Source organism: Scardinius erythrophthalmus, assembly GCF_964197995.2.
Source record: "Scardinius erythrophthalmus genome assembly, chromosome: 4".
Classification (NCBI taxonomy): domain Eukaryota; kingdom Metazoa; phylum Chordata; class Actinopteri; order Cypriniformes; family Leuciscidae; genus Scardinius; species Scardinius erythrophthalmus.
This window is the reverse complement of record NC_138224.1, coordinates 35,569,871-35,581,517: the sequence shown is the minus strand read 5'-3', so window position 1 is coordinate 35,581,517 and position 11,647 is coordinate 35,569,871. Positions and strand designations below refer to the sequence as shown.

Here is an 11,647-nt window from a genome sequence, read left to right as displayed (position 1 = left end):
CACTGCCAGAGCGGTAGATGGCTCTGTCACCAGGTTTGATGAAGCAAGCCCAGCGAATCAAACGATCAAGAAGACCGCGCGTGCTCCCGTTCTGCCTTTCGCTCTGCTGCCTGCCTCCAGTGAGAACACTTGAGCTTTGTTAATTTGTTTCGAGATGGAAGAACCAGAACTTCGAGTGATCGACGATCGTGGCGGTGGTGGTGGCGGTGAGGGTGAGGGTGAGGAAGGAGACCACTCCTGGCCCTACTAGTCCATGTTTTCATTTGTCGGAGTGAAAGACAATTCATATAGATTGAAGTGCGTAACTGTTAGCTGTCATGAGGACGCCGATGAACTGAATCGTTCGTTACTTGTTTAAATAGTTTAAAGTTAGGCTACTATTATATGTAATGTCATTACCTTGACAAACTATACATCATTAAAATGATATAAGACTCAAGTTTCAGTATTTGAGCACTATTTTATTCTGAGAAACTTATAGGGACAGTTATGTCTTAATTTGTGTGAGTTAAAAATCAGGAAAAAATAGTCGATACCTTTAATATGAATTATGAGCGTCAGCCGCACCCATTCAGAAAAAAAAAACTCATGTGCGGTCGTCATGAAAGTGCTTGACCAAACAACGTCCCTCGGGGCTTTTAGCTCAAAAATGTGCAGATTTTGATAGATTGATAGATTTCATAGTTTTACGTTAGATTTCTATAGAGAGGAATAATATTTATTTAAATTATTATAACCAAAATGGGCCGATGTAATCATTATGAGCGCTGGATCTCTGATGCACTGTGTTTTCAGTCCATACTGGCAGCCTGAGGGCGCCCTATGCACATTAGACCATATATGGAACACACGAAGAAGAGCCATTCCAGGAACTCCCTGACATAAACAAAGCTTCCAGAGATCGCTGTTACATGCTGATAAATACCCAATAAGCTGTAGAGAAAAAAGGCATAAGCAGGGAAGAGAAGAGAGGGATGCTTTAGAGGGGGAAGGGACATATTTGATCTGTTTTTCTTTACAAAGAGTTAAGCTCAGTGTGTTAAGGTGTTCTTGAACATTCAGTCCTTGTACTGCTGCTTCAGCCAAATTAATTGTGAGTGTCCTAAACATTTGAAATAATATAAACAATATGATGTTCAAACTTTTGACTGTTTTCTTTAATAACTTCATAACACAATACTTGTACTTTTACTTTCAGTACTTGAGTAGTAAATTTTTAAATAAACTACTTGCAATACTTAAGTACAAAAAATGTTGAATACTTTAGTACTTCTACTTAAGTATTCTGCTTAAAGAGCACTTCAACTTCTACTCAAGTCACTTTTTTGATAGAGCACTTGTACTTTTACTCAAGTCTGGGTCTCTAGTACTTTATACATCTCTGCATACATGTGTATTCTCTGTATTATATATGCTTTATATTAAGTTAATTAATATAAAGTTAATTTTGTGTGTTAAACACTTATCACAGCTAAATCCTTATTACTTCCACCTCAACTATGGGAAATATATTAATTTTGGTACCTACTTGATGGGTAAATGATTTCTAGAATTTTGATATAAAGTAGATGTGTGTAGGATGCACCATATTTAAACTATTAAGTTGGCTTATTAAAGCGTTTAAACTCTCAGGAGTTTGGACACACGCGATCACGTGTACATTACGCTAATGACATGCAATTCGCCTTTTTCACACGCAACCGGAAACTACGTCACGCCGGGTAAACGGATTTCCGCCAGAGGTGAAACTACGGTGTTTTCATATAGAGTGAACATGGAGCGGTATTTCACAACTTCTCTCTCGACACTGCCACGACTCAGATTTGAGGATGTTGACAGAATTGTTGGACGGCACTCAACAGTTAAAGAAGCAAGGCTGAGCAAGGGCTATAAATTCTTCGTTGAGGAATTTATTCACAATTATCAAGGTAAGTTGACAACTATCTGGCGCTAGCACTTGCAACATTATGAATGCTAATTGCTAACCATTTTTATGTGTTCAGTCTCTAATGTTGTTGATCGCAAGGTGGTAGTGAGAGCTAGGTGTTATCGGTCTATGAGGAAAAATGAGGAGCCCCACACACTTGAGGTTATATGTAATATGCCTGTTGGCTTATATGAGTTAGTCAGATCGTTCTGATATCAAGGTACTGCGGTTGCAGATTTTTTTCCCTTTATTTTAGTTTCACCTGTCTTAAGGTTTTCTTTGTTGGTTTTTAGTAATGTCTCTTTCATTGCTTCTGCGGTTGCAGACTACAGCTGTCTTTCTTGCTTTTGCTGCTGTTTGCAGCTTTCAATTAACAGCACTTAAAGGAATAGTTCACTTCAAAATGAAAATTCTGTCATCATATACTCACCCTCAAGTTGTTTCAAACCTGTATGAATTTCTTTCTTCTGCTGAACACAAAGGAAGATATTTTAACCAAACAGTTTACTGGTCCCATTGACTTCCATAGTATTTTTTCTTTCCTACTATGGAAGTCAATGGGATTTAAGACATAATTGAAATGTCTTTCTCAGGATAAATGATATCAAGACAGGAGCCTTAGTGGGTGTTAACAAATATGGCAACAAATACTATGAGGACAACAGAAACTTTTTCGGTATTATTGATGTGAACTATCCCTTTAATGTAGCTCACAGCATTAAATTACAATTTATTAGCTAAACTATTGTCTTCTCAAACAGGTGTCATTGGAGACAGAAGAGGTTGTTTGTATTTCTGCCTATATGTGCAGCTGTGCAGCTGGTAAAGGGTTGTGCAACCATCTGACAGCACTTTTGTATCAGACAGCCCACTATGTGCAGCTGAATTTACAGTCTGTCCCACCACCACTGGCCTGCACGAGTGAGCCACAGAGATGGCATCGTCCAAGAACACAGGCATGTATTTTTCCTTTTCTGCAATTGGTAAGAACACTATAGTATCAACTCAAACAAAGAAGTAAGTACATGTTAACATCAAAGCATTATGGACTAATAATGCACAAGAGTGCAAATTAAGTAACAAAGGTATAAATGAACATCACCCAAGATTAATACAATCTGTTAGCTGTTATTACTCATTATTATTTCATATTGACTAAATGCATAAACTAATGTCAATTTGTATAACCTTATTATAAAGTGTTTCCAGAATACTTTAAAGGTGCCGTAGAATGGATTATTTTATTATTTTATGTTTCCTGGGGTGCCCTTATAATGTTAGTATGTTTTTTAGATCAAAATTTGTTATAATTTAGAAATAAAAGGCATATTTCCTAGCCTAATTTCATCCATTGATTTGAACACTCTGTTTGAAGGGGCGTGTCTGCTGTGAGACTTCAGTGTTGTTGCCCACTGCTGTGATTGGCTGACATGCTTGCATATGAAATATCTGGCGTTACATGTAGAGCTATCTGGAAAACTTTTACTATTACAGCTTTTATGCGTTTTTACTATTACAGCTATCGGGATTAACGAATCATGAGAAGTTTTTTAAGTATTTAGATTATTCCAGCATTGAGCAGATGACAGCCTGTTGATCGCGTGAATGAAGATCTTATCACTGCAACGCGATTTACTGATGCATAAACAGTGTTGAACGACTTTGAGAGAAAGATTATCTGTCTGAACTTGAACAATTACACATCAGAAATTCACATAACCCACTGGTTCTCCAGAGGCTCGGATGAAGGAACTAAAAAAATACTTTTGTGTTCATTTGTACATCCAAACACTGAGCAACTGCCATGCTTCGTTCGCTCGTTTGCAAGCCACGATGTCTCTCGAGGAAAAAACAATATCGCGCTGGATCTAGATAACACAGTGTAAATTGTCGTTAATAAAATCACTACTTACCGCTTGCGGGAATATAACGTTAGTTGAAATTGCCCCCTTCGTCTGTTTGAGACGCCGAGAGATGCCTGGCTGCTTGATATTGTTCCAGGTTAGAAAAACAGTCCGTGGTGAAATGGGCAGAGTAACTAACAACTTCAAATTAAACTGTAGCGGTATCCGATTATAGATAGATTATAGATAGATCTGCCATTTTCCCTATGATCCTTGCTTGTTTCTTCACCTGCAGAACTTCTGATGATTTGGCTGTGCAGTTCCGCCTGGCACTGAGCATGGGCTGGCATATGCAAATTTTTAGAGGCGTACATATTAATGATCCCGACTGTTGCGTCACAGTCGGTGTTATGTGGAGATTCGCCTGTTTTTCAGGGGTGTTTTTCAAAAACGAGATTTAAATAAGAAAGAGAAAACTATGGTGTTTGAGACTCACTGTATGTCATGTCCATGTACTGAACTCTTGTTATTTAACTATGCCAAGATAAATTCAATTTCACATTCTAGGGCACCTTTAACACTGCATTTGTTTGTTTTATACTAAGGGAGTCCATCCAGAGGCAGTGAGTGAACTTGTTGTCCTGAAGCCAAAGTCAGCTGGGAAGACTGGAATCAAGTCTACCCTATACAGGGCTTACACAGGTAATACACAACAACTTAATGTGTTCAAGACTAATAGTTTGTATTCATTTCTTTAGGTCCCCTTCCAGATCCTGATGTCTTGGCTTCTGGTACAAAACTGAGTCAGATCCATCCCCGGCCTTTGCTGGCACACATACTAGAGGGCATGTCAAAAATAGAGTTGGTCCCCTCACAATTTGGCCCTGTACCTCGTGGTAGTCCACTTTCATACCAATGTCCCCCTATAGCTGCAGATGTTCCTGTTGTTAATTTCCCCCCACTACCTGTGCTTGGCTATCAGTTTGGCTGTAATTTTAAATATGTGCCCACACACCATCAATCACTTCATCTGGAGTCTCTAAAGGTTACCCATTGTTCTGCTTGTCAGATTGAAGAGGCCACAAGACTACAGTCAAAATGCACTGTTTGGGGACAAATGCGGCAATCAAGGGTTACTGCAAGCAGGTTCAGGGAGGTTTGTCATGTAGTTGGGGATTCATCTGGTCAGTCATTAGCGCTAAGAATCATCAAGGGCACGAGGCAGACAAGTGCTATGAAACGTGGCCTTGAACTTGAGCCAGATATTTTGAGAAAATATTCTGAGACAGCCAGTGTTAGTGTCCTACCATGTGGTTTTATTATCAATCCAGAAGCACCACATCTAGGAGCCAGTCCTGATGGACGAGTGCATGATCCATCTGAAACCTTCCAATTTGGCCTAGTGGAGGTAAAAAGCACATCTGCTGATAACATTGCCCAGGTTCCATTTATTAAACTACAAAGAGGACAAGCCAAACTCAAAGAGACCCACAAGTACTACTGGCAGGTTCAAGGCCAGCTTGCAGTGACTGGTCTACAGTGGTGTGACTTTGTGACTGACACAAAATCAGATTTCACAATACAGAGGATCTGGCGAGATGATGCCTTCATAGCATCAATGAAAGACAAGCTAGACGAGCTATTATAGTATTTATATGGATGTGTATCTTTCAGTGGTATAAATGGACAGTTTCTGTTCATATTATAGTACATGACCTTTGGATTTATTCTTATAATTGTATATATACCCACATTTATGTACATAATGGTGAATACATGCTTATATTTTTAATTTGATCTTCTGTAATATATGTGATTATATGTATGCATACACATTTACTAATTGTATATATATTTATATTGTGTGAAATAACAATGACCAGCAGAACTGAGTTGACATTTTTATTTGAATGAATTCTTATTAAAAAAAGACATTTTGTTGTCAACTATTTCATTGTGTCTGTCAAATTATTTTCAGGAAACTTAGTATAAACAATGACAATATACATTTAAAAAAATAAAAACAAAATATTTAATGATGTTACCGGTAAATGCATAAAGTCTATCACTACTATTGTAAAAATCAATCTCAGTGTAAATATCTAATATTTATTATATTATACATATATACATTCACTCCTCAAGAAACATTGGTCCCTGGTAATTAACCATAAAACAGCAATTATGCCAGATCTGATTGATGCTTCCTGACAAGGTGAGTGGCACAACAGAATCCCAAATGTGGTTTTCCTTGACCCTTCGAATTACCCTTTCCACCAGAATTCTGAGGCGTGCAATGGCCTGTGTTTTATCACAGTCCTGTTTGCTGAACTGCTTAGCACGTTTGAAAGGTGGAATGATCAGTTTAGCACCAACACTGGAGAGCATATCCTCGATTGTGAACCCCTTGTCTGCCATGACCTCATCTCCAGGTTCAAGCAGGTCCAAACTGCCGGACTTCTTTGTGATCTCTTTGTCGGAGACTGAACCTGTGTAAAGCTGGGAGATGAAAGTCATTGCACCACACGGAGCTACTCCAACCAGACCTTTAAATGTTGTAGTGCTCTTGTAGCTGGAGAAGATCTCTGAGTGGAGTGTCAGAGATGTGGGGCTCTCACAGCGGATTTCTGTGCAATCCAGGATGACTCTCAGGTTTGGACAGAACAAACTGTACTTATTTGGCATGGAGAAGCATATTTGTTGCCTGGACATCCAAATGGGTACTGAACCCAACACAAAGAACGGGTAGTTAGCCCAGGTGATAATGGCTCTACTCACTGTGGCCACGCTTACCCCGAAAATGTCGATTACTTGTTCCCTCAGTCCAGCAGCTACCCGACAGGAATACATGAACAGTTCATCTATGAGCTGGATCTTCCGTGCAGGGCTAGGGCTCGGGGATGCTTCCTGTCCCATCCTCTGTGCCTTAGTCCAGTACACAAGATTGCTGGCAGATGGACAAACAGATTCCCAGAACACCTGGAAAACTTCCTGTGAGGGAAACTTTGTGTAGTATTTAATTGTGTGATCAGAAACACAAAATCTGCTCATTGTTGTTTGTTTCTCTAGTGACATTTTCTGCAGCCTAGCCTCCAGCTCTTCAATGTACCTCATCGAATGCACCTATAAAAATGTAAAATAGTATAGTTAGCAACTAATTACATATATTTATGTGTGTATATATATATATATATATATATAATATATGTGTGTGTGTGTATATATATATATGTATATGTATATATACATACACACACACACACAGTCTACACTGTTATCACCGAAATACACAAGCAAAAGTCAACATAAGTGCTTACCGGCAGGTGGGCGTGCCGCGTAGTCATGTTCCTCAATATGACTGGATTCATTGGGTGCATCTTCTGTAACCACCGGCTGCTCCCGAACACGTACATCCGCACCAAGTCGAACGGCAGATCTCTCAAAAGCTGATAGTCTTTGAGGGAGTACATAGAAATTGTTCCAAGGGAAACGACTGGGAATGGCACCAACCCTCAGCTGCGAACTTCCTGGAATGTAGTTGTCAGCAGTAAAATGCTGACTGCAGACATACGTGCTGCCTCTCCGAATGACGAACGTAGACCCTTCGTCCCGTCTAATAGCGATGACCCATTTCTTTTTTTGGTCTTCGTTCAAAGGATACCCTTGAAAACTTAAATAAGGTTGTTTTTGATTAGAATTGCTGCACTGAGGGACGCTACAGCAACACTTATTCTTGGACTCGGCCAATGTTGTTGTCACCGGAAGTAAGTTTACCCGGCGTTGGTGAGCACCGGAAACACAAAACCCGGAAGTGTGAAAAAGGCTTATAACCGGAGAACGGGGCGTAAATCCCGCCCAAGACAATATCTGATTGGCTGTCACACTCGGAAGGACAGGTCGGATGGACAAGCTTATAACCCAATGACAAGCAGCGATGCTTTGCTTTTTGCCTTGCCTTTGCAGTGACTTTTGCTCTTGCTTATGTCTGTGCTGACCTTTCCATCGTCCAGCGTGTATGCTTACATACTCTTCAAACCAGCAAGAGCTCACTCAAAACTCATCAACTCTTCCGTAAGATCCTTCGTTGAACTTCGTCAAAGAAAACTCTCTCAGAGTAGCTCCAGCAGCTCCAGACTCAGAGGAAACTCCGTTGCATAGCAACCCGCAATCCAGGAAATCCCGCAAACGAAGCAGCACCCGGCAAAGCCAACCAACCACTCACCATCGAGTGCTGTCCCTCAGAACGCATCATCAGCCGACTGCCAGCCAATCAGCGCCGAAGAGATTCCCTCCAGCAACTTCGTCACAGAAGGGGACGCACGCGCTCACACGGGAGCATCCAAACGCAAGTACACAATCTCCTAATTCTGGCTGAACTGGTGCAAATCTTATTAGGAAAACAAACTAAGATTAAAGTGCTAGTAGATTGATTCTCTCAGGTTGCGGTCAAGAAATAGTGTTTAACGCTAGACATTTGGGACTCCATTCACCCTCCGTTGATAACATCACTTTTCTCTGTCACTGTTTGAATGAATGTTTGTGTGTTTTCGTTAGTTTAGTTTGTGTGTATTAGAGTAGTTCAATAAAGTCTTGGTTGATTTTACATACAAGCGTCTTGTGCTGTGTGCTTACAAGTTACTGCCTTAAACTGTAGATTTTGTTACCTTGCTCATAATCAGTTATCATAATTTTATGATATTATTACCGTAGGCCACGGGATAATATTCTGTCCAGAATTAATAAAATACCCTAATCTCAACTTATCGGTGGACGAATAGTTGATAAAGTGTTAAATATTAATTCTGAATAATTTGCATATTAATTCGATTTTTATTCACTGTAATTCAATCCCCTTTGAGTTATATTGATCTTAATTCCCTTATTAAACTTACATTGGCTAGAGGGTTCGGGGGTACCTTATATCGTCTGGACCAATCATAAGTACCTTGAATATATCAGATCTGCTAAACGACTCAACTCCAGGCAGGCTCTGCAAAAAAAGATTTTTATTGAATGATACATTTTAATAAATCATGTGTGATCATTTCAATTCAAAGTTAATTTTAATAGTTATATAAAATTATTTATGTGACACTACAGTAAGAACTGAATGACTGATTTCCATCAACACAAATAGAGTTTGAGAAAAGCACAGATACACACAATCACTCATCAAGACTCACAAACACACACTGATCTGACTGTCTATATGAGGATTCATTACACACATTTATTCTGACATGTTATTTCACTGACAGAAGATCAGCTGTAGAATTAATGTAATGAAGAGAAAATAAAGAGACTATTACTGAGATCTCATTGTTACTGATTTATCATGGAGCTCAAAGCATTATGGGTAAAATCTCTCTACAGTCTGTTCTCATTCATCAACACAGTTTCACTGATGATCTAGTATAAACACCAAACCCAGAATAGAGCGGTTGAGTGAATGTGGTTTGGACTGTGTGGATGAGGCTCATTTTGTCAGAGACGCTGTAGAAGGACAGAGTTCCTGCACTGTAATCCACATACACTCCTATTCTACTGTTGATGGACTTTACAGGGAGTTCAGTCTGGATGCGATTGTGTCTAAATGAGTATCTGGAGGAAGAGCAGAACAAACTCCAGGACTGATCATTAGATCCAAACACACTCTCATTACTCCGTCCCTTCCTGCTGATGCTCTTATATGACACTGATATTTCCACACTACCACTCCACTCAATCTCCCAGTAACAGCGTCCACACACACTCTCTCTACACAACACCTGACGATAACTATCAAATCTGTCTGGATGATCAGGATACGGCTGATCTGTGTAAGTGTTAGTAATCACTCTGTTCCTCTCAGACAGACGGAGGCGTTTATTCACTGTGTTCAGATCCAGAGTGAGCTGATGGGAATCTGATGGAGAGAAAACACATCAGAATCAGGAATTATGAATCTGTCTGATCTTTTATTATAGCTGAACTCTTCATGTTCAATATATCAGCAGGGTCTCAGTACAGTTTACCAGATATCCTGTGCAAATCATCATTTACATGATCAACTCTAAAACTCTTCTGTCATGTTTTCTTTCACCTTCTACAGGAAGATCATGAAGACACTTTCTCTGCTTGTTTTCTTAGTGACTTACATTTTAGGAAGTCGTTCCTGGTTCTGGGAACAATGTTGGTGAAAGTGACTGTGGAAATCAACAGACATGAAGAGTGTGATTATCATGTCGAGAGAAAATGATCCCTGCATCCGTTCCTAAGACTTTTCTAATATGATCTTCTACATGATATGAGATCATGGAGGATCATTTCTGAGAGCTGATGAATCTCCAGGACTTTACCTCTGTCAGAGATCTTCTTCAGCTCCTCTTGGCAGAAATCCTCCAGTTTGTCTCTCAGCTGACGGACAGATTCTCTCACAACATCAAAAGAGGAGAGAGAACTGAAGGGATTGTCATTTACGTCTGTAGATTCAGGAGGAGCTGAGAGAGACTGGAAACTCTACAGAAAACAGAAATCAAAGCTCATCACCTTCACACTTCATCAATAACCTGCACTACTGTCAGATTCAAGCTCTTGTTGATCTTGACATCTTTAGTAACTTAAATATATCCAGCTCTTTCACAGCATCAAGTACATTTTTCTTCATATTCATTATATGACATTAGAGCAACAAATTATAGAATGTTTTGGATGATAAAACATTTGCTAAGAACATAATGTTGAGTAGTTTGAGGATTGAGTAGATTTGCTCAGGAAAAGCAGTTCAAAGGCTACGATTAGATAATTATTGAGCAGTTAGTGATCAGGTCAGGTAGAAGCATTGCTATATTTCTGTATTTTTCGATCTTGGACCCATGAGAACTTCGTGGGAATGAGAACAATTAATCCAACTGCATGGATACCAAAATAGCTGGAAGCAATTACTAAACAAATGGCAAATTCTGTGTTTTCTAATACATTTATTATTTTCTGCATGGCTTGCTTCCGATGGCTCTGCATGAGCTCATGGCTCCATCTAGTGTCTGTATTCGGGATATCCTTAGGATCCCAAAATGATCAATCATGCTGGGTTTGTCTACATCCTGACCACAGTGTGTGATTTGCAAGCTGTTAGCAAAAGAGAGTCTTAAACCTTCCAAAATGCTAAGACACTTGACAACTAAACACAAATGACTGCAGCCACTTGAGTTTTTCCAGGGTAAACTACAGGAGCTGCGTGTGGTCAAACATCAGAGCTACAGAAAACTGCTACGGTAAATGAGAGGCTCTTCACGCTTTGTTCATTATCTCTCATTGGATTGCCACAACTGGGAAGCCACACAATTTAGCCAAGGCTTTTTTCCTACCCTGTGCTAAAGAGACTGTTTCTGTTATGTGTGGACGAAGCGCTGCTGAAAAAGTTACCATTGATATCAGTCTTAAATGATACAGTAACTATAATCATATTGGGCGGATGGCAACAGATGTGAAAGAGAAGATAATATTGCCGGAGAAGCACAATTATTAGTTTACGTTAGATTTGTCAATGAAGGACAAATTAAGGAGGATTTTGTGTTCTGTTGCGGCCTAGAAAATGCCACCGGATATGAAACAAGTGATTGATGAAGCTGCCGCGCAGTCAATGCGATAAACTAGGTCTGAATATATGCAAAAATATCAATACAGCTAACTATCGCAATATTTTTTCTCACAATAGTGTATCGATATTCCAACCTCTAGTATCGATACTTTTTTAAAATCATGTTTTAAACAGATTTAAAATGACGTTAACATTTCATCAAATCCCTCTGTGTGTCAAACGACCTTCTCAGTTCCTGTACATCGCTGACTCATAACATATCATAACAGTTTATATATCCATCATATACATTCATAT

The 11,647-nt window shown here is 39.4% G+C and overlaps 1 protein-coding gene across 2 annotated transcripts in view; it reads right to left on the bottom strand.

Moving 5' to 3' along the window:
* Positions 1 to 8,760: 8,760 nt before the first annotated feature.
* The window catches only part of LOC308689662 (tripartite motif-containing protein 16-like), a 14,114-nt gene continuing 11,227 nt past the window's right edge, over positions 8,761 to 11,647 (bottom strand). For both annotated transcript variants that reach the window (XM_081363496.1, XM_081363497.1), the window contains exons 4-6: positions 10,110 to 10,269; positions 9,909 to 9,956; positions 8,761 to 9,676 (exon numbers count right to left, since the gene is read on the bottom strand). In XM_081363496.1, the coding sequence (XP_081219622.1) occupies positions 9,159 to 9,676; positions 9,909 to 9,956; positions 10,110 to 10,269 (726 nt within the window). In that variant the 3' untranslated portion in view covers positions 8,761 to 9,158. The remainder of the gene's footprint in view (positions 9,677 to 9,908; positions 9,957 to 10,109; positions 10,270 to 11,647) is intronic.